At 52.7% G+C, this 23,146-nt stretch overlaps 1 protein-coding gene across 17 annotated transcripts in view; it reads left to right on the top strand.

The window, feature by feature from the left end:
• The window catches only part of ARHGEF10L (Rho guanine nucleotide exchange factor 10 like), a 195,690-nt gene that overhangs the window by 93,930 nt on the left and 78,614 nt on the right, over positions 1 to 23,146 (top strand). For 10 of the 17 annotated variants that reach the window (XM_065575085.1, XM_065575083.1, XM_024111244.3 and 7 more), the window contains 8 exons: positions 1,688 to 1,804; positions 7,148 to 7,256; positions 13,709 to 13,815; positions 15,501 to 15,578; positions 16,549 to 16,728; positions 17,913 to 18,029; positions 19,088 to 19,180; positions 21,184 to 21,357. In XM_065575085.1, coding sequence (XP_065431157.1) covers positions 1,688 to 1,804; positions 7,148 to 7,256; positions 13,709 to 13,815; positions 15,501 to 15,578; positions 16,549 to 16,728; positions 17,913 to 18,029; positions 19,088 to 19,180; positions 21,184 to 21,357 — 975 coding nt within the window. Of the gene's footprint in view, positions 1 to 1,687; positions 1,805 to 6,598; positions 6,620 to 7,147; positions 7,257 to 12,344; positions 12,571 to 13,708; positions 13,816 to 15,500; positions 15,579 to 16,548; positions 16,729 to 17,912; positions 18,030 to 19,087; positions 19,181 to 21,183; positions 21,358 to 23,146 lie in introns of those variants that run through there. The other 7 variants (XM_024111247.3, XM_065575086.1, XM_008174714.4 and 4 more) reach the window with 4 other exon arrangements.

The raw sequence follows: 23,146 nt of genomic DNA, 5'->3' as shown, positions 1-23,146 counted from the left end.
TGTTTATATAGACAGATCCGTGCTCTGTCGTCTTATCTCATGATGACCAAGTTCAGAACATTACAAGCTTCCATAAAAGACCTTCCTCGGTGCACATTGCATACTGTATTATTGCACTATAAATCAGCTAGTTCAACTGCTCATTTTGGGGGGAGAGGGGGGTTAAAGCTTCTGTTCTCCCCTTGCGGGAGTCTGGACCCTGAGTGTCCTGTTATCTTGCGTGGTGGGTCGGGTTGTCATTCAGAACGGGCAGACTGCCTCTGGAAGCGGTTAGTCGTGAAATCCTACCATAGGCTGGCACCTTCTCGAAAGGGCGCATAGACCTATTGCCAGTGCTTAATTGGTAACGGAAGAGGTGCTGGAGCTCAAGCAATTGGGTGCCGGGGCTCAAGCCATCTTTTTTTAGTTTCATAACCGAACGGCCGGGCCTGGAGGCGCCGGGGCCCCGAACAGCCGGGCCCGGAGGCGCCGGGGCTCAGCCTGGCAAGCCCCAGCACAGATTAAGCCCTGCCTATAGGTGTGTTGTCCGGAGAGGTTTTTCCTCTGTGATGTCCTGTTCTAAGTCCAAACCAGGACTGTGGCGCAAGCAGAGAAGAGCCCGTGCCCCAGAGAATCCCTCCCGGGTTTTACACTGAGCCCAGCGTGCGCTGGAGCAGGACTGGGATGCAGCCAGTGCCGGGCAGATACCCACGTGGGGCAGACGTGCACGACAAAGCTGTTACGTCTGTTCCTATTGCCTGTCGGTGCTTCGCGCTCCCAGTCAGCTGGGACAAGACGCTCCAGCCCTCGGACTGTTCCACAGAGTGCCTCTGACTGGGGGCGGGATGCAGACTTGGGAGGGGAGAGGGTTGACCAGGATGGGGGGCACCCGGCAATGCCTCCTGGTGGCTGAGATCCCGCTTGGCGCCCGGCTTACTGCATGAGCCTGTGCTACCCCCTTCTTCTGCCCCCACCCCCAGGCTCCTGCGTGCGCTTGCCTCTGTCCCGCTTTGCTGTGCGGTCTGGGAGGGACATGCACGCTGGGTGGGGCGACTTGCTGGGCAGGGCTACGGAGCAGCTTGTCTTAATGCAGCAGTAGGACCCTCCCTTGCCCCCTCTTCTCCCCCCCGCCCCCGTAGCGAGTTCTCCTTGGGCTCAGAGTCGGGGGATGGGCTCCTGCATTGGGGGCCTTGACATGGGATTGGGGGCTGTGGAGAGCCCAGTAAATTACTGAACATAGCGGTTGTTGCCTGGCTGGATCTCTAAAGGGGGGGGGCCCATGACCCACAATCTGGAATGCCCTTCTTCCTGGTGCCTGGGGGGGAGCATCCCTGCTTGGCAGCCCCTCTCCCCTGCCTCAGAGGAGCTCCAGTAGGTCCTGGTGCACCACTGCAAACATTACCTTGGGGTGGGGAGAGTCTTGGCCACTGTTCAGCACAAGGCCTCTTGCTCTCCTGAGCAATTAGATTCCCCCTCGCTCCCCTCCAGGGAGCAGGACAAGAGCTATCCCCACCCTGGTGGGGGTCATGGCAGGTGCTCTTCTCCTTCGGACAGGAGCGCCCCACCTGCATTCAGACGGGCTAGTCTAGACGGATCACTGGTCCTCTTGTTTCTCCTCCTGTGTTTGGCTGCTTACCTGAATCTCTCTTCTCTGCCTCTCTTCCCGCTGCCTGTTGCTTCTCCTCCTACCTGATTGCTTGGGGCGCAGCTTTCTCCAGACCTGAATAGGCTAAAGGAGAGATACGCCAGGACAAAGAGGGACTTTCTGGCTTTAAGAGTTGGGGGGAGAGACATGCAGGAGCTGAAGCAGAAATACGATTGTAAGGTACTGTCCCTCCTTCAGACTTTTTTTTTACCCCCTTATCGATCCCTCCTGGGTTGCATGCTCTCTCTGCACCGCAGTCTCTCTCTGCTTCGCATGATCGCTTCCCTTTTACACCAGGCTCGCTGAACTCAAGTCTGCAAGCATGCCCTTAAGAGCATCTCACAATGCCCCTTTAAAGGGGCAGAGACGCGTGGACCAGGGGCGAGAACCGGGCGTCAGTTCAGTTCCTGGTGACTCCCTGGGTACGTGCAAACCCCAGCTCGAGGAGACGTACCCGCGCTAGCTCCGCTCCAGCTAGAGGACTGAACGGAGAAGTGTAGCCGTGGCAATGCAAGTGGCAGGAGGGGCGGGTCGCCCGGAGTATGATCCCGTCCGAGACTCTAGGCATGTACTCGGGGCAGCTACGCTTCTATCTTTAGTACGCTAGTTCCACCAGCGCTAGCATGGATATGTCCCCTCAAGCTCAAAGTGTAGCTACACCCATTGCCTGTGGCCAAGCCGTGTCACCTGTGTGCCTTGGTTTCTGGGAAATCAAGAAATGCTTCCCTGCCTCCCAGGGGTTCCACACAGCATGGGTGTGGCTCTGAAAAGTGACTCTAAAAATGGCATTTCCAGGTCTGCTTTCTTTCAAATGAGCTTGGCTTCCAAGTAAAATGATGCAGGAGGAGGAGGGGTTTATCTGCCAGCTCCCTTTTGGATCTGAGCACCTCACCCGGCATTTTCCTTGTGCCTCGTGACCAGTAAAAGGTTCTGCAGATCAAATTTTGCCCTTGGTGACCCCTGTGCAGCCCCAGGTGTCACTGATTGGAAGCTAATTAACAATGTGATTTGCACCAGATGGCCTGGGATCCTGCACCCCCCTCTGCCAGCTGTGTTGGCTCCTGCACAACAGCAGAGCCTTATTTGAGGGCTTGTCTTCACTGCCGAGTTCATGGGAGCCCTCCCCAAGACCTCCTTAACTCCAGTGCGCTGGTGCTGTTAGCTCTAGTTAGCTACTAATACGCTCCAGATCAGTGTTATTTCACAGTGCGGCTCCTTGCTCAAGGGAGAAGGTAGAGAGCTGGAGTTAACGCTGCCGCCGAGTGGCTGAAGTGGGCAGATGAGCCTGGGAGAAGATCTGCTGAGTAAGGAGGTGCCAGTTTTGCACAGTCACTTTTCAGAGCAGAATTGCACACGAGTGAGTTGGCCTTCGTAAAACGCGCGCAGACATTGGGCGCTCTGGAGAGCGGCTTCCATTTAAAAAGGCACCAGCCGTTCCCACGCAGTGATCTGAGAGCAGTAGTTCCTGTACCTTTTAAGGAGTTAACCATGTATCTTCGATACCTCTCTGGCAAATGCTGGTGACTTTTATATGGAAGCCGTTGTCTAGAAGTGCAAAATATTGGTCACACTTCGTATTAAAGTTTCCTTTATAAGCAATTAATTGATTGCTATAGAGCCCAGTAGGTCAATAGGTTGCTTATAACCATCTATAACACGTTTTTTTTAAACTTATAAACACAGAAGGAAACCAAACATATGTAAATACGGGCCCAACATGGAAGTAGCATGTAAATAACAAAATTCAGCGTTCATTATTTTTTAAAACCTGGAAAAAATCGAAACAAAATCAAACCAAAAACCTGAGCCCGAGGTGGTCATGCAGGGTATCAGGTTAGTGACTAAATAGATAAATGTGAACATAAGCTATGTTAACTACTATATACTAAACTGCAAAAATATGCAACGGTTTCATGTGTGACCAGGCACCCTCATTCCTCCTCTCCCAAACATTTCTATTAGACAGTGATTTTTTTTCTATTCGTGCACTAGCAGAGAGCTCCGTAAGCCAGTCTATGTCCGAAGGAGGAATTGCAGATTTCCATTTTCTCAAAATAACGTTTGGCCACACAAATAGTTACTGCAATCCACTTCTTAATACCAGCTCCTCCAGCACCCCTGAAATACACAAGCTTGGAGAAGGCAAGATAGGGACATTTAGCGTTTTTGAGAGGGCTCTGAATATGGTGTTCTGGAACCCGTATTTTTTGACTGCTACAGAGGATGTGTGAAAAGTTGGCATGTGGCTGTTTGCTCTAATGCCTGCTAGTGACATGCTTATAACCATGCCTAGCACATGCTACTGATGTCTTGAACATGCTTAGAGCAGTCCAGTAACCCTTTATAAACCATTTGTAGATGGAACCTCTGTATAAAATGATGGTGTTATTATCTGATCCGTTGCCTGAGACTGAAAATGGATATCGTATTTGACTGGCCCCTCATTTGATTGTCCTGTCTCTGCTCTGGGTTTCATAGATTCATAGATTCTAGGACTGGAAGGGACCTCGAGAGGTCATCGAGTCCAGTCCCCTGCCCGCATGGCAGGACCAAATACTGTCTAGACCAGTACTCTCTGTCATCTCTCAGTACTGCTGCTTACGACACTTCCTAAAACACGAGAGCAATAAGAATCTGATGTCTTGCATTTAACCTGCACCTTTGTCCACCTCGCCTGCCCTCTGCCCATTAATCCATCTCAGCCGGGGATACTTCCGAAATTCTAAACCTTTTTGTGGCCTGAAACAGCTGCCCCTTAAAAACCTCCCATAAGTCGTCCTCCCAGAGGTGGAATTTGAACGCCGTCCTCCATCAAAATTATTCAGGGCTGCAGCACAAAATGGGCAATAGTTAAATTCTCGAACGTAGCGACCGGTTGAAGGCCCCATATTGTAATAGTAGCGTGCCACAGATCTGGGCCCGGAGGCATGGGTTCAAATCCCACTGCTGGTACCATGCTGTAATACTGCAACACCTGAGATTGGTGGTAAGAGACTGAACTTCATCTCCTTGTTGCAATCACCTGACCTGGGTTGGGGTTACAAAGGTTCACCCGAAAAAGGTCAGTGGTAGATCTGTGTGGAAGATGCCAAATCCATTTAATGAAGGATTTAGGGACTTTCACATTTGTCTTCATTCCAGTTACGAATAAAACCTGAAAATTTCTAAACACTCCATGAAAGAAAACTCCAATTTTATTTTTTTGGTCAATTAATTTTGTTTTGATTAGCTTTTTTTATTTTATAATATAATAGAATACAACATTTTTTAAAAAGTCAGTTTTTTCAAAATGAAAAATCAAACCACTTTTTTCTAAAAATATCCAAAAGGAACCTTGTTTTTAATTGTTGGAACTTTTTTGAGGGTTTTGTCCAAAATGAATCTTTGGTGAAGTTGACACATTTCGGGAAAGGTTTTAACTTTGAGGAAACTGCGTTCTCTGATGGAAAATGGGTCTGTCAAGATTTTTCTGACCAGCTCTAGTCCGTACCCACCAGTGGTGATGGTTACAAGTATCTTCTGAACCATCGGGGCCAGATAAGGGGTCCTGCTCTCAGCAGAGTGTGTGCGTCTGCCCTCCAGGTGCTACACTGATCTCTAGCCCCAGCTGTTTGCAAATGGACACTTTGCACGTGCGGCTGTTGGATTTTTCAGGTACAAGTGCAAAGCTCCTGCATGTGCAAATAGCCGTGGTTCACAAATACCAGGGAAGAGGGGGTGGGGGGAGATTGCCAGATGTGGTAAAAACATGTCCCATAAAATTGTTAATGGCTTGAAACTAAGCTGGTCTTGAGCAGATCAGCACAGTCTTTCCCCCTTCCATTTGCCCACCTTGAGCATCCCTTCCTGCTTTAAATGTTCACGGACTATCTAACACTCAAACCTGGTCTGTCACTACAGGACTGATTCTCTGTCCCACGTGGATGGCGATGTGCCCCTTGCTGGCGGAGTTCCCAGCAGGCTGCCTTCCCTTCAGCCTCTTGTGCAGGGAATGGGGAGTAGGCATAGCCGGGGTGCGCTATGCTCCAGCTATCCTCAGCGGGCACGTGGTCCCCTGGAGACGGTTGCCAGGTTCCCTGTGAGAATGTGCACTAGGCTGCTGCATTGTTTCACCATGAACCTGCTCTTCCCACCTTCCCTACTTGTGGGACGCCGGCCCTTTTAATGTGTTGGACTGATCCAAGTGAGGGTCACGTGCCAAAGGGCAGAGGGAGCTCCCGAAGGGAGTGGCATTACAGAGAAGCCGTCAGGTCAGTAGGATCGCTCGCGTGCAGCTGGCTGGTGACGCGTTCCTAGAGCCCCATGGCTGGAGCTGGGCCGAGGCTGGTCCCAGAGAGGAGGTGGTAAAGACCCCGGAGCGCTGCTGCTGTCTAGTCCGATTGGAAATGCCAGAAGAGGAGGGGGGCAGGCTGGCGTGCCCGACTGGCAGATTGGGAAAGGAAGCCTGTGATCCCGTCTGCATCTGGCCAAGCGGGCAGGGACTAGAAGACGCCACCATCTGCTGATGGTTTGGTGACGCATGTGCAGTTGGTTCTTGGGGCTCAGTCCAGTCCCATAGCTGACTGCGTGGCTGGTAGGCTCAGCAGAGAGGCCAAGGACAGACAGGGTCCGGGAGACTGAGCTCTCTCTACCCTGGAGGTAGTGCCTCCAGAGAGCACATTGGCAGGATGTGTGCGGGAGCCTTGCATTGCTGCTGCCCTGTCCTGGATGTAAATAGAACTTCAGGCACCGGGGCTGTCCATGAGCAGCCGCAAAGGGTTTGATCAGCCTAACCTCACTCCCATTGAAGCCAGCCGGAGTTCTGCCCTCTACTTTGACAGGAGCAGAGTTGGCCAATGCCGTGCGTCTGACAGTCCCCACCCCATTACTAAATTCACAAGTTTAAACCAAAAAAGTTCCATTTCCTCTTTTTCGGAGATGGAAAAGATCAGAACTTGCTGCAAGAAACTACTCCTCAGGCTCCGATGATGTTATCGCCAACGGGAATCTCTCTAGGTATATAGATCGCACTTTACGCTAAGGTTTCATCTCTGAAGGGTTAATAGATGCTTCAGTAAATGCCTGTCAGTTGTTTCAGATTGCTAGAGAGACCTTCGGTTGAGAGATTGCTTATAAACCATCCAGAACACTTTCTAGTGCTGTGCTGCAAGCCAGCTGTGACACGTACTACTCATGCCTGGAACACGCTAATAACATCTCTGAATAATTTAACCCTTTACAAAGGGTTCCTTAATATAAAGTGTGGCTGACTTTTTTTTTTTTAAACCTGCTATTGAAAGAAATTATTCAGATTCTTTCAATGCCATTTCTTTAGGGCCAAGAGGGTCCGTGCCCCTCCCCCCCGCCCCCCCATGAAGTGTGTGTGTGGTTGACATGGGGAGGAAGAGCTGCTCTTGTGTCTTGGAAGTCGAATCGTTTCTAGCAAAGAGGCAGGGAGCGTGGGGTGCTGCTTGCTCTGGGATGGAGCAGCTGGGGCTGGAGGATTGACAGAGATGGTCACTTCTTTGCGTCTCTTCTCCTCAGATGACTCAGCTGATGAAAGCCGCCAGAAGCGGCACAAAAGACGGCTTGGAGAAGACGAAGATCGCGGTCATGCGCAAAGTGACCTTCTTGCACCGGAAAGAAGCCCCAGGTAACTGGCGCTGGGGCGGTCGGTGTCAGGTGCAAAATAACTGATTTTACAGAAAGAAAAATCACAAACTGAAAATACCAGAAATCCTTGCATTTCCTACGAATGATTGGGTGATCACAATTTAATCCCCCCCCCCCCCAGCTTCTAATTTATGCTTTTTGCCTCCTTTTTGCACTCTCTCACGCTTGTGCTCTAGCATGGAATTGCTCAGAGCGTCTAAGTGACTTAGGCTCTTAAGTGTCTAACTTTTGAAGATGGGATTTAGGTTCTTGTGAAAACTTTGCCCCTTGCCTAGTGCAAGGCAGTTGTATCAGGGATTCCAACAGTGGGGGGAAGCTTACATGTCAAACCTTTATATACCCTTTAAAAACGCATCCCAGAATCCCTTTCCTATTTAGTTTTTCTAAAACCTATCAAAGCTTTCATGACTCTCAAGCTGGAGAGACCATACGTTAAAAGCACCCTTCATTCAGGGCCGGGTTTTCCAAAGAACCCTTCTCCCAGTTAGATGCTGAAAAGTAATGGGCCGGTTTTCAAACAAACTCCGGTTGAGGGCTGTGCTCTTCTGAAAATCTTTGTGTCTTGACGGGAGCTGGTCATCTGGCCCAAATTCGGAGTGGGCAGCGTTTGAAAAATCTGTCCCCTAGGTCTTTTGAAAAGCTGTCCCCTAATGGCCTGAATGTCTAAAGGGTTTATCTTCAGTAGGAGCGGTGGGCGCTCAGCACGTTTTGAGAAAACAAAGCCAGATGCTTCTGGCCTAAAACCTGTTTTGGTTAGTCATATTTTTTTTTAAAGATAAAAATCACGTTCCTGTTTTATTTCATGCATTGCTTCTGCTGCTGTTACTAAACCAGAACAGTGTGCTGGGGCAAAACCTTTTGCTGGAGTAACTAGCGTAACTTCCTTGGCTGGGTTGGCATTGCTGTCTGCAGAGCATTTGGCCCCTCATGACTAAATCTGGATCATCCCCCGGTTGCCACCCGGGTCTGTTGTAATCCTGAGTGTTGCTGCTTGTTTCCATGGAAACGACTGTGCCAAACCATATCCCTTCCGTTAGCCTTTTGGTGGCACGTGAAGGAGGAGAGAGGAAACCAGCTAGTGCAGGGGTAGGCAACCTATGGCACCCGTGCCGAAGGCGGCACGCGAGCTGATTTTCAGTGGCACTCACACTGCCCGGGTCCTGGCCACCGGTCCGGGGGGCTCTGCATAGAATCTTAGACTTTAAGGTCAGAAGGGACCATCGTGATCATCTAGTCTGACCTCCTGCACAACGCAGGCCACAGAATCTCACCCACCCACTCTTGTATCAAACCTGTGTCTGAGCCACTGAAGTCCTCAAATCATCGTTTAAAGACTTCAAGGTGCAGAGAATCCTCCAGCAAGTGACCCGTGCCCCACGCTGCAGAGGAAGGCGAAACCCCCCCCAGGGCCTCTGCCAATCTGCCCTGGAGGAAAATTCCTTCCCGACCCCAAATATGGCGATCAGCTAAACCCTGAGCATGTGGGCAAGACTCACCAGCCAGACACCTAAGAAAGAATTCTCTGTAGTAACTCAGATCCCACCCCATCTAACATCCCATCACAGGCCACTGGGCATATTTACTGCTAATAGTCGAAGATCAATTAATTGCCAAAATTAGGCTATCCCATCATACCATCCCCTTTTAAAAATCTTATTTACTTTACAGACAACAATAGTTTAGTTCTATATTATAGACTTGTAGAAAGAGACCTTTTAAAAACATTAAAATGTATGACTGGCACGCGAAACCTTAAATTAGAATGAGTAAATGAAGACTCGGCACACCACTTCTGAAAGGTTGCCGACCCCAAGCTAGAGTTTTGGTGGAGGAACTTTCTTATCTCCAGTAATGGGAGGGAAATGCTGAACTGGGGAGGTGCTGACATTGTGGGGTGCCCCTTGAGGGCACGGGTAGAGTACCGCCTTGTTAAGTCAGGGATATTTAGTAGGGCTGGTCAAAAAGTTTCCATCGAGGTGTTTTCCCAGTGGAAAATAGGGTTTTCAACTAAACAGATTTTCATGGAAAATGTCTAGTTTTGGGCCAGTTGTTTGACATAAATGTTCAGTTTCTGTTGAAATGTTCCACGGGTTAGTGGTGGAAGAAGCCCCATTTTCTAATCCGCTCTAATACTTGGTTCCAACCTGTAGCAAGTTGGTCCCAGTTGGCCTTCCTGGGCTGTGACCATGGGGACTGGGAAAGAAATTGATCTTCATGAGCACTCTCGTCTTCTGAAGCAAACTGATCGATCAGTGAGCTGTCACCGTTGCCCATAGGGGTTGAGACTTTCAAAACCAGCAGAGGGCACAGGCCACGCAACGCCTATGGAAATATAGACGGAGATGGATTCCTGAAGTCATAGAACCAGAGGGTTAGACGGGACCACAAGGGTCATCTAGTCTAACCCCCTTCCCGGATGCGGGATTTGTGTCTAAACCATCCAAGACAGATGCTATCCAGCCTTCTTTTGAAAACCTCCAATGAAGGTGCTTCCACAACCTCCCTAGGCATCTGTTCCATTGTCCTACTTTTCTTATAGTTAGGAAGTCCCTGGCTTTCTAATGCTCAGCCGGGGGCTATGAAGAGGAGTCCAGGGGTACAAATGGCGAGAAGCTAGCTAATCCCTCTGCTTCAGCTGTGTGGCTTCATATTTGACTTTCCTTGAAGATGGCCCACGCGGGGTCAGCAGGCCGCTCGGGTCCATTCAATGTGCATTTACGCAGGAGCTGTACAAACACAGATCTGATGTGTTTTCTGCCCCAGAGACCTGAGGCCCAGATGTTTAAAGGGACTTAGCCACCCGACTCCTGTTGATTTCAATGGGAGTTAAGTGCCTAAATAACTTTAAAAATCTGGGCCCCTAGGACAGCACAGACAAAACACAAGGCAACACCATTTCCAGAGAAGGGAAGTGCATGGGTTGCTGATGAAGGGGAAACAAGGAGTCACTCTGGATAGTTCTCTGAAAACATCCACTCAATGTGCAGTGGCAGGCAAAAAAGCGAACAGAATGTTGGGAATCATGAAGAAAGGGAGAGATAAGACAGAAAATATCATCTTGCCTCCGTGGTACGCCTACATCTTGAATGCTGCGTGCAGATGTGGTTGCCCCATCTCAGAAAAGAGCAACAAAAACGATTAGGGGTCTGGAACAGCTTCCATATGAGGAGAGGTTAATAAGACTGGGACTTTTCAGCTTGGAAAAGAGACGACTAAGGGTGGATATGGTAGAGGTCTATTAAATCAGGACGGGTGTGGAGAAAGTAAATAAGGCAGTGTTGTTTACTCCTTCTCTTAACAAGAACTAGGGGTCACCAAATGAAATTACTAGGCAGCAGGTTTAAACCAAACAAAAGGCAGTATTTTTTCACACAGCGCACAGTCAACCTGTAGATCTCCTTGCCAGAGGATGGTGTGAAGGCCAAGACGATAACAGGGTTCAAAAAAGAACTAGATAAATTCATGGAGGACAGGTCCATCAATGGCTGTTAGCCAGGATGGACAGGGATGGTGTCCCTAGCGTCTGTTTGCCAGAAGCTGGGAATGGGCAACGGGGGATGGATCACTTGATGATTCCCTGTTCTGTTCATTCCCTCTGGGGCACCTGGCATTGGCCACTGTCGGAAGACAGGACACTGGGCTAGATGGACCTTTGGTCTGACCCAGAATGGCCGTTCTTATGTTCTTAAGGAATTTAGTCCAGCCAATCAGACTCTGCTAATGCTTCTCACGTTATATAGGGAATGGGGAACACAGGAGCAGGGCAGTGCAGATGGAAAAGGTGCGATATCCCCTGTGGGTTTTAGGGATCCCAATGGAACTTCCAGAGCAAGGGAGGATTCTAGTCCGTGTGCTCTGGACTCAGTTCAGTCCAATGAGACGTGCCTGGCATAACGAGCTTTGTGAGAGCTGCTGAAGCATAAGAAAGAGGCAGACAGGTTGGGTGTCTGTAAGAGCAGCGTGATCCACCCAAGGTTTGGCTACCAGCAGTATTTGGGGTTTGATCCCCAGTGTCCATTTGCTTCTCCATCTCCCAGAAGGAGTGGATTGTATAATGGTTAGAGCAGAGGGCTGGGAGTCAGAGTCCTGGGTTCTAGTCCCAGACTCGCTGTATGACCTTGAGGCAAGTCACTTCCCCGCTTGCTGCCTCAGTTTTCCCCATCTGTGAAATGGGGATAATGCCAAACACACAGGTGTTGAGGGTTAAATTGCTAATTGCTTTGAGATCCACAGCCAGAGGGTGCTATAAACAGTGCCGACGGGTCCGGTTGTTAGCTGGGCCCTGCGTATCTGGATGGAGAGTGGTGGTGTGTCCAAGCACAGGCCATGCTGTAACTAGAGAATGTCACATGTCCTTAAGGGTCTTAGAGGGTGATTAAATAGCTGGGGGGGGGGTAAAGGAAAAGGAGTCTGAGCAGCACGTAGGGTTACCCAATGGGTCGTGACTGAAGTGAATGGCTGCTTCCTGTCGAGGGAAGAGACGTCCTAGGTGACAAATCTAGTTAGGGATAAACCTGGCTGTCTTCTGCCATCCTCCCCCCGCCATAGGCACCAACTTCTCCTGGCACTGGTGGGTGCCTGCCCCGCCCTCATTCCAACCCCTTCCCCAAATCCCCGCCTCCTCCCCTGAGCGTGCCTTGTTCCCACTCCTCCTCCTCCCTCCCGGAGCTTGTTACAAGGGCTGGGAGGAGAAGGGGGGCTGCGGTGCGCTCAGGGGTGGAGGGGAGGTGGGGGGGGGAGGGGAGCTTGCTCTGCACCCACCAATTTCCCCCCAGGGGTGCTCCAGCCCGGGAGCATCCACGGAGTCGGCACCTACGCCCCCCTCCCCGCCGTGCAGGTCTCCGCAGGCTGTTACTGCCTCTGCATCCAGCCCAGCCGCCTGCCACCTGACCCAGAGCATGAGGCGCTCCCCGAGAGCAGCGTCCGAGCAGAGATGGGCCCGTCCCTAGCTGTGATTGGACTCTGGGCAGCCGGGGCTGGAGCCGAGCGACAGCGAGCTGAGCTGCCCTTCCAAAATTAGGGAAGGAAAAAGGTCACTCGGGAGTTGTGAGCCAAGCAGCTGCTGTATTCCTGCAGCCCTCTGATCCCCCTCCCCGTCGTGTCCCCAGCAGTCGCCCTTCCTCCCGAGGCTATTTATATCCGTGAAGCCAGAATGGGGGGGGAAGAGGAAGTTGACAGGCAGTGCTTGCGGGAGAATGCAGCGGGCAGAATGTGGAGGAAACGGTGCTCCATTGAAAAAGACTATATTATCACCTCCTCCTCCTCCTCCTCTTCCTCTTCGGTCTCTGCCTCAGGTAAGGGGAGGTTTGTCTCTCTGGGCTTCCCCTCCTCAGGTAGGTTCGGTTCCTGTCGCCTCTGCTCCCCAGTCTTGCTCACTCCTTCCTGCTTCTCTGCATGGGGTTCGTTATTCCCTCCCCTTACCCGCTCTGCTTGGGTTTGGTTTCTGAAGAAGCCATGAGGAACAATGGAAAAAACCCAGTGGTCCGCTGCTGGGATCATTCTGTTCAGCCCCTTGGCAGGGTCCTGAGATGGGAGGCTGGTTGGAGCTTTGCAGTATTAAATGGGTTTAAACCCCCAAGTGAGTTAGATTTCCCTGCTACAGGCGTTTGGGTGCTTGGCTGACCATGACATTCGGGGCAGACGGGGCACTCGGCTCGCTGGGCCTGTGCCCTCCCCCAAAGGGAATTCGTTCCAGGCTGAGATCTCCGTGGTTCTCCCGTCCCTACCTCTCAAATTCCTTGGGCTGATTAATGCAGCCCAATGGTATCTGGTGTCAGCATTCAGGGTTTCCCGTAAGTCCCGGCTTGGACTAAATAGTTGTGCAACATACTGCTGCATAGAGAGGAACCCTCTGCTCCTTGACCCAGCTGTGGCAATGAACAGAGCACCAGCTGCTTGGGCAGACCGTTTACTCCTCAGTCCCAGGGCCATGCTTGAGCTATCCATTCTGCTGACTGGTGGGTCGGAGCAGTGTGGGGTGCATCTCCACCAGGGGAATGTCTAAGACATAGGACGAGACCAGCGCATTCAAGTTTCTAGGTTCGTTCTTGATGCCAGTAGAGGGGGGAAAAAAAAGCCAGTGCATTAACCACCGGGTTACCAGCCCCCTCCATGGCAAGGGTGTGTGTGTGGGGGGGGGGGGTGTGAGTGCAGGCTGGACAAACACTCTAGATGTTCTGAGCGCCAGCGCTGTCTGCAGCCTGGGAGAGGCTGTGGTGCCCGCCCCAAAGCGCTTGTGATCTGAATGGTAGGCGCCTAGAGCCCTCCAGAATGCAGGGGCAGAATGCTCAGTGGACACGTGTGCTCTTCCCCCGCTGTAGGAAGCTTTAAGACACACCCATGCAAGATACTAGCCGTTGGTCCTCCAGCTTGGGCTACGCTTTGCTGGGCGCGCCACTCAGGTGTTCATTGCTTGTGCGTTTTGTCTTCCAGGTGACTCTGAGGAGGAAGACATGGGGTTCCTGGAGGTCACTGTCTCGGACATGAAACACCCGCCTCCCGAGCTTGGCCCCATGCCGGATGGATTAAGCCCTCAACAGGTCTGTGGTAGGGGGAAGGCGCTGAGTACACGGGACTTGACCTCCCCTGGTTGACTGACTGCCCCCGGTAGGATGGTGGTGATGTAGAGAGCTGTCCCTTTGATCCAGAGCCGGTCTGCCCGTGGAAGCCTCTTTGCAAAGTTGCTGTTATTTCAAAGGGTCTGAATGGGGCTTGTTTTGTGCCGTTTTTCTTTTTTCTTTTGCTTTTTTGAATCTTTGATTGAAGCCTTTATCAAAAACGTCATTTAAATGGTTAAATATCGAGGGGGCGGAGTAATTATTGGCCAAAGAGCGTCTTTTTCATGAAAACAAAAGATTTCGACTGCCCGATTGTTATGGGAAAAATTAGATTGCCTAAAAAAGGCCACTTTCGGACAAAACGTTTGGAAAATTTTAGCTAGCTCTATTAGCTGTAATGTTTGGAACCCAGAGATTGATCCCTACCAGGTTTCAGCGAAAGCTCCTTGACATTAACAAATATCTGTGTCTGTTCTGTAGGCGTTAAACAATCCCCAGAGGCTTGCCATGTGCGAGCTTCCCCTGCTGGTCACAAATCTGTGGTCACAAGTGAGGTTGAACCATCCAGTAGCTTAACTTGTGAAGCATCCCATTGCTTGAGGCTTATCTGAAATTACCTGATCTTCTGTCAGGAACCCCAGCCAGCATGGCTCCTTCCGGTGCTTCCCGTTAAAATAAAATAAATGGAGATATACCTATCTCCTAGAACTGGAAGGGACCCTGAAAGGTCATTGAGTCCAGCCCCCTGCCTTCACTAGCAGGACCAAGTACTGATTTTGCCCCAGATCCCTAAGTGGCCCCTCAAGGATTGAACTCACAACCCTGGGCCAATGCTCAAACCACTGAGCTATCCCTCCCCCCTGTTATCTGCTGTAGCTCTCTCCAAGGGTTGGCGGGATCTTCTGGGGAGGAGAGGAGGGCTGTTTACCTCCGCTTGGTCCTCTCCAGCACAGCAGAACCCAGTGGTACTTGGTTACCTGTCTCCATGATTTGTGGCCCACTGGAGATGGTGGGAAGTCCATCTTGGTGCATGTGAGGTTCTCACAACCTGCAGGGGGCGCTCTGAGGGTGCCTGGGGGTTGGAAGCACCAGAACATCGCTCCATCTTAGAGCATTAAGTGTCGTAAACCCAAGGGGAGGGATGCTGGGCTCTGCTGTGCTTGGGAGCTGGAGGAACAAGTTTTTATCTAGTGAGGGGCCCAAGAGGATCAACGGCTGTAGACACACAAGTATGTGTGGAGCCTTTACCAGACTTCTTCAAACTTGCCAATACGCTGGAGTTCAGCTGGTCTCATTCCCCCCCTGTGTGTTTTTTGTAGCTGTATGTTGAGGAACTAAATTGCCTCACCACTGTCCAATCTGCCCAAAAAGATGAGTCCGCAAAATAGCTCTACATCGCTCTGCTGGGTACTAGCACCAGGCAGCATTGTGAGTGAGCAAAATAGCTCTGCTTCTGTGAGTGGATCTACAGCCTGACACCTTGTCGCTTTTTCTTCCCCCAGCCTCTTCCCTTTTTCTCTTTCCTCCCACCGATGTCTGTGAAGATGTACATGTTCTGTGATGTGGTGCTAAGGGAGGGAGGGGGTGTGTATGTGTGTGCACGCCCACATGCTGATGGAGGGGCTCTGCACCCGTTTCTGACCGTAACCCTGGTGTGGGTGTTGCAGGTGGTGCGACGTCACATCCTGGGCTCCATCGTGCAGAGTGAGAGGAGCTACGTGGACTCGTTAAAGCGGATTCTCCAGGTGACGCCAATCTTAAGCCCACCTGAGTCACCCACTCTAGCACAGACAGACTACAGACATCTGTGAATGGGAGGGGCGGGGAGGATGGGATAGACGGGAACAACTCCCCATCCCCCTTAAAAAACTTAATAGGGAAGGAAGGGGGCGGGAGAGAACCTCTGGGAGACTGATCTCTAGGCAGAGGTGAAAGTGAGCAGGTACGGCGTACGGGCAATAGCCGGTACGCCATGCCGGACCGGCCCAGCTTCCCCAGGCTGGCGATTTAAAGGGCCCGGGGCTCCCTGCAGCTCACTGAAAATTCAGGGGCACCATAAAATTAATCACACATCCGATTAGACAATGCAGCGAATGTGGCATGGATCGTTTGATTCACCCTCCCACCCCCCCCTGCACCCAGGGAACTCTGTGGTGTTTTCCGTTTAAAAAAACTGATCCGAAGTTGCCACAAAGCGGGGACCCTGCTGCTGAGTTTAGGTCAAGGCAGCCGTGGCGCATGGAAGGCTTTGGCCAAGAGGCACAAACTCGTTAACGTTTGCAAAGCACAGCGAGGGCTGTGAACGGCAGGGGCTGTGAGAACACGAAGGAGGAGCAGCAATGGGGAACAATGTGGGAAAACTGCCAGAGTGAGCCGGGGGAGGGAGCGGGTTTTAAAAATCATCAAACCAGTTCAGTATGGTAGGGCTGATGGGTTCCAACCGGGAGCAGGATCTCCTAGTGCAAAGTGCTGGATGGACCTGGGGTAAGAGATGGTCCCTGCTCGGAAGAGCTTACAGGCTAATAGACAAGCCATCAAAGAACACGAGTGAGGGAGCAGCAAAATCCCTGTTTCACAGCTGGGGAGCTGAGACGTGACCATTAAGGCTGGGAAGGTCACAGGGGGACACCCAATTCATTTGGGCTCCTCTGACGGGTGCGATCCGGGGCGGCGAGGGCGGGAAAGTCTGTTTAAACCCTCTCCTGTGGCTTACAGGATTACAGACACCCCCTGATGGAGATGGAGCCCAAGGCTCTCAGCGTCAGGAAGTGCCAGGTGGTTTTCTTCCGCCTCAAGGAGATCCTGCACTGCCACTCCATGTTCCAGATCGCCTTGTTCTCCCGCGTGGCCGAGTGGGATGCCACGGAGAAAATTGGGGACCTCTTCGTGGCCTCAGTAAGAGACACCCTTCTGGAGCGAGGTGGCGGGGTTCCCTCCCCCGCGCACGTCCTCTTCCCATCCCCAGCATGCCAAAGCCGCCTCCAGGCAATGACGTAGGATATAAAATGCACAAGCAGCCTCTGTCAATACCCTTCTATCTGGACCTTCCCAGCATCCCCTATTCCATCCCGGGCCCCCACTCCGCTCTACGGAGCTTCCCCACCCACTGCTGCCAGCTCCAGTCCACTGGGAACCTGGGTTATTGCAAAAGGCACCGTGTAGATGAGACCATGGCAGCGCGAAGGCCATGGGCAGGTTTTAAGAGCAGCCGCCAATCAGGGGGAAGCCTGGGAGAGCACCATTTGATTTTTGCTGGTTCGCTTGATCAAATGGGGCCAGCCCACGGGAAAGGCTTGGCGTCTTCAGGCAGGTTCCAAGCTTCACTATCCTAGGCCCACCTGGGCCAATGTACCGTGTATAGAACTGCATTATGCGCCCTGGTTACTGCAGGATAGCGAGTTAGATGGCTGCAGCCCCACTGTCAATACAGGGGTCCTTCTAACCTCCACAGCAGCTCACGCGGCACGGGGTGCTCACCTTGTTTACGGGGGGCTGGAATGTGGGCGAAGGCGTCGGGGTCCCGTGGTTCTGGCTCCTTGGAGCAGCTGCCGGAGACGAGTTAAGCTCAGTTTAGCTTGTCGTACGAATTCCGGCGTCTCCGACGGGGCAATCCCGGGGACGACCTCGCCCAGAGCTCTGCAGACTTTTAAGTGTTGATGCCGAGTACAAGCCCAAATCTTGGCGGAGAACTTGAACCCGCAGTCTTCTGGCCTAGACGCGGGTGTTAGCAGCTGACCCCCATGAATTTGTCCATTGCAAGGAAGTGGGAACGCCCCGTACCACCATCCCGTCTGTGGGGTTTGGCAGACCCAGCGCCCCTCTTATTCTGTGTTTGATGGCGGTAACCTCCTTGCAGGTTGAAATGAAAGCTCTGGGTTGCAGGATGGACTTTCCGAATGCAGATGCCTCGGGAGGGGGAGGAGACAGGTTTGCAAGCTGTGAGCCGCTGGCGTCTGCAGTGAGCTGTCGAAGTCATGTGCTGCTGGCTTCGCTTCAGCTCTAGGTGCTAAGTAAGGAGACGCTGGATCTGACTCTCCCCTCTCTCTCCTGTCTGTCTGGTTATTTGTGCATGCGCCAAGTTTTCCAAGTCGATGGTGCTGGATGTGTACAGCGATTACGTGAACAACTTCACCAACGCCATGTCTGTGATCAAGAAGGCCTGTCTCACCAAGCCCGTGTTCTTGGAGTTCCTCAAGGTCAGTGGAAGAGTCAGGAAAGGCTGCACCTGTCACCATCTGGCAGTTGGCCTGCATGGGGCTCTGCTTGCGACAGGGCTATCGTAAGGGTCCATGTTCCCAGGAACAAGCAGAGGCTGCAGATGGAGAGAAGATGCATTTCAAACGACTCGGTGAATCACTTAGCAAAGGTCACCGGTACCCAGGACTTTACTGCTCCGGGAAGCCACCGGCCAGGTAGAAAGGATTTTCCCGCTCCGCGTCCTGTCTGCACTGTCTGATGCCTCTCTATGCAAAGGGTTGGGTTTCCAGAACCATGTGGTGGTCTTCACCTGCACAGTAGCCGCTCTGCTTGTACCGGGTGACTGTTCTTCTCAGATGAGGCTGTGGTTGCACCAAATGATGCTGGCTTCTAGCCCCTATCTGCTGGCCCCGTACCTTACCCTTGCAGAATACCCACGTCTTCCTTTCTCACTGGGCTTGGATTCCCACCCCAGAACGAAGCTGGGGGCACCATCAGTTGAGTGCCACCCGCCTGATCTCTAAGTTCAGGACCGATGCCAACGTGGTGCACAGTCACTGACCGTCCCTTCAAACCCTGCCATATTGGTACCCTACCCATCTCTTAACGCTGGCATCCTTCCCTTGCCAGGCATGTGCCACGAAGACCATTATCTGCTAACGTTGGCATTTGAGTGAAGTTAGGCAGAGAGTAGCTAGCCAGAGCAACGGTTTTGCTGCCAATGAAAACCACTGCAGGAACCCAGGGTCCTGAGTGAAGCTGGGCTCAGAGCAGTGGCGGGGGAGGATGGGTTAGTTATTCCAGTTCTGTAGTATCTCTCGCTGATCTAACCTCAGACAAGAGGGTGCGGTGGGTGAGGGAGGGAGGAATGACAATGGAATGAGTGAAGGCCGGAGTGGAGGAGTAAAAAGCGAAGAATCCCACCCAGATCCATGGCTGGGGAGGTGCGTGGGGTGGGTGGGTGGGTGAGGGGGGAGAGAACAAACAGTGAGGGGTTTCTGCTCTGAGTGATCCTGGTTGAAGTGCAGGTGGTAGAGGGCTGTTCTTGTCTCGACAGAAGCGGCAGATGACAAGCCCTGACCGGGTCACGCTCTACGGGCTGATGGTGAAGCCCATCCAAAGATTTCCTCAGTTCATTCTGCTGCTGCAGGTATTTTAAACTGGAGTCTGCGCTCTTACTGGAGGATGGGGGGGCAAGGGATGGAGCCACCGGGCAGGGAAGTGGCCGGATCTCAGGGCTGGCAGGATGGGGACAGTCATTCTGGTGTCTCTGAGTCAGCCCCTCAGCTGGCGTAATTCCACAGGAGTCGGCGAAGTGATGTGGGTTTACATCCGCTGAGTCCCTTGACGTGCTAGAAATTCCATCTGAAACCCACTCCCAGGGTCAGGAGTGGCAGAAGCTCCGTAAAAGTGTGGGGGGGCCACCGGCGCCCAAACCATGGCCCCATCCCCCGTGCCACCTCTTTACCCCGAGGCCCCGCCCCCTGCTCGCTCCTCTCTGCCCCCGAGGCCCCCCCTCGTCCTTACGTCTGTTAAAAAGTGATGAGGCCTGACCCCCCCCCCCCCTCCTTTTCCAGCGTCCCTACCCAGGGTTTAGCCAAGGCTGGCCACTCCCAGTGTCTGGATGTGTATAGAAGAGCTCTGTGACGGGTTCCCCCAGGATGCCACTTATAACTGAGGTACCACCGAGCCCGCCTGACCCACCAGCCTGGGCTCCTTTCACACTGTGGTGCCGTGATAAGTTGCCAAACTCTCCAGGCTCTGTCACCAGCGCACACACAGGTGGGACACACCCAGCTGCAGCTTCACACACATGCAGAGGTCAGCTCTGCATGGGAAGGCTCAGCTAAGGCACCCCCCAGTTGCTAAGGCACCCCCCAGTTGCTAAGACACCTCCCAGTTGCTAAGGCACCTCCCAGTTGCTAAGACACCCCCCCCCCGGAGTGTAAACCCCAATTTATACCGTCTTGCGCTGCACAGGGAACTGTACAGCGCAAGCTCATGAATTTCGCCCCCTCCCTCCATGTGGAGGAAGATGTGTAACAGCTTTCTGCCCCAAGTATGATTTCCACCCTGGTTTTAGACCAAACAAAACCAAGTTTATTAACTACAAAACCACAAACTGAGCTTAACATACTAGACAGGTAGGATATGAAGTAGCAAATTCTTACCCTGAGTGATACAGGCTGGCAGATTCTTAAGGCACAAACTGCCTTGGCTTTCCCAGGTTTTTATACGCCGGCTAAAAAATCCCTCTAGCCTGGGACCATCATTTCCCCCAGCTCAGTCCTTGTTCCTCAGGTGTTTCCAGGTGTGGTGTTGCGGGGAGAGTGAGGTACTATCATGATGTCATTTCCCTCTTTTATATCTTCTTCCCACTTGCTGGAAAGCTCTTTTGCTGCGACCTGGGTCAAACAGTTCCCATGGTGTAGTGATATCTCTGAGAGGTTTCTATTGCACACTGTTCTGGGGTAATCCTTGTGCTTGTGTGCATTTCCTCAATTCGCCATTAACATTGTTTGGCCTTTTTACTGTTGTACCTGAAAGGCTGCTTGTGGGTGGTTTTTTTCAACCTCCCACATAGCGAAACTTCATAACTTCACATATGCCGATAGCACATACAATCCAACGAGATATTACTGTCTAGCAGAATTAGAATGATCCCTCACAAGGCGCACTTTGTACAAACCTATCCTAACTACACGACAGTGGTGAATATTGGGGTGCCAGGGTATCACAAGCTCCCACTCAGCAGAGGTTCTGCCATCGGGGCCCCTGAGCTCAGCACGGTGGGAGAACGAAACAAAATCAACACCTCTTCCTCTCACTTCTTCGTGCCTGGGGAGCATGAAGCCGCCAGGCGAGGTGAGCGTCTTGGGGCTGCACATTGTGCCTTGGGGGAAGAGTCCGTGGTGCGTTGATCACGCTGGCGGCCGCAGAAAGTGTCCCTACGTATACACAGGTGGGCGGCGGCTGCTCCCCAAGTCTCTGCGCAGGCCAGGCCTGTCTAAAATCCAATTGTTTTCAGGAGTGCTGCTTGGGGGCGAAAATCTGAGTGCGGTGCCATCAGGGGCTCCTCCGGCCCACAGCTTGGCCTGCCTGTGATCTCCCTCCCCGGTGACTTGATTTTCCTCCCTCCCTCTTTCACCCCAGGATATGCTGAAGAACACCCCGAAAGGCCACCCGGACAGGCTGTCGCTCCAGCTCGCCCTCACCGAGCTGGAGACGCTGGCGGAGAAACTCAACGAGCAGAAGCGAGTGGCCGACCAGATGGCTGAGATCCAGCAGCTGACCAGGAGCGTCAGTGACCGCAGCAGCCTTAACAAGGTGGGGGCTTGAGCTCCTGAGCGACGGGCAGGGCTCAGCGTCTCTGGTCGGGAAATTCCCCTTCCCCGCTCTGCCCACTAGATGACAGTGTGTGTACGTGAATAGCTTCGGAACCCCTATTGCAGAGGATGGTGGTTCTCTCCTCTCCCCAAATGTTTGTTCGAATCCATTTCTGGCTGAGCACAAAACTCTCCCTAGTTTAGGAAGCGACCTGCTCGGGCTCTCGCCAGGTGTGCGCCGCTAACAGCATCTTCGCTGGTGCCGGGCAGGAAGGCACTGGTCCGGGGAGGTCAGACTAGATGGTCCCTGTGAATCTGCTTTACCCATTCGGTTGGGGTAAGGGAGAGGGAAAGCCTGGACTGAATATCTGAGGCCCCCGGAGCAGATTCTGCCTACGACCATGGTGTGGAGAAGACCATCTACTAGGTTGGGTTGTGGCTGACGTGTCCCTTGGTCAGAAGAATTCCCAGTTTCTTTCTCTGGTGATCCATGGTGCTGTCCTTCGGCTTACAGTGCTAGGATCAAAACATCTTCCTCCCTTGATCCTCCTCCTCCCTTCACCCAACATCCTTCCCACGGTCGCCTGCTGAAGTCGCTCGCTGTTTTTCACCCCCATACACCTGCCCTCTGCGAGGGAACCGTTAGTGCCACACTGCACCCCTTTGTCCTCTGTTCTCATGGCCCCGCTTGCTGGCTTTCACGCTACCCTTGGCAAGTTGGACGTGGCTTTGTCCTTTATCTGCTCAGCTCCGTGTCTCAGGGCTGGCAAGGTAGCCAGGATGATGGTCTGACCAGCCTGTGGCATCTAGCCTTGAGTGTTGGCTCTTGAACAGATCTCTGGAGCTTGGATGGTGTTGTCTGAGCGGGACCCATACTCGAATCCCTCCGATTTGACCGCGTTCTCCTGCTCCGGAGCTGAACTCTGCAGCTCGGGTTCATCTGTTTAAAATCATCTCAAACTTCCTTGGCTGGCTGGCATCTGCCTGGCTGTCTGCAAGGGGGCTTCTGCCAGGAAGCCTGGGTGCAGTGACCAGGCAGTCTGCCTGGGCACGCTCCCTGCCAACGGAAGGGATGGAGGCTGTGTCTTATTCCAAGTGAAAGCTCCGATTTGAGAGCACCTCGAACGCATCAAGACCTGGGGATGAGTCGTCCATGGCTTCTGATAAACTCTCCCTTTTCAGGCCGCTGTTACCAGCTCGCCCAGACAGTCCAGCCCAACCAGGGCCTGGGTTCGCTGCTCCTTAGCCAGCTGTGTGAGCACTTGGGCTGCTCCAGTACCCAGCCTTGCCATTTCAAGTGCTGCTGGGCATTGAATGGGAGGCCGGGGCAGTGCACTGGTGCCGGCACCGAGGTTCATCTGAGCCGGCTAAGCGCAGTGACAGCCCAACGCGGGGGGACATTTGGGCTTAGTATGGGTGGGAAGAGAGTGAGGCGAGGGAGCCCGCTGTGTCCCCCAGCTAAGCACGCCCCTCCTCCCCCATAGATTGGACTGTACATGTTGGGGTGGGAGGCAGGTGGAAGACCTCATGGAGAGGGCAGGTTGCCAGCACGTAGCTCATCTCCTGGGCCATGGGGGTGCTGCAGGGAATGCCCCATCTCCTTGGCCGACCTGTGAGTTTCCCCAGCCCGGCAGGCTCCTGTCAGGTGGGGCTTACAAAAGATGGGTCAAAGCACCAGGGCAATCCCTGGAAACAGGGATGTTACCCTGCTAACTACCTGGCTGGTAACGGGGCTCTTCTGCCTACTCTAGCAGGGCACAGGCCGGTCCGTGCTGAGGTGACTGCCGATG

The sequence above is a fragment of the Chrysemys picta genome, chromosome 21 (assembly GCF_011386835.1).
Source record: "Chrysemys picta bellii isolate R12L10 chromosome 21, ASM1138683v2, whole genome shotgun sequence".
In the NCBI taxonomy this organism is placed as follows: Eukaryota; Metazoa; Chordata; order Testudines; family Emydidae; genus Chrysemys; species Chrysemys picta.
Note: the sequence above shows the minus strand (reverse complement) of the source record. Positions and strands in the feature narration are given on the sequence as shown.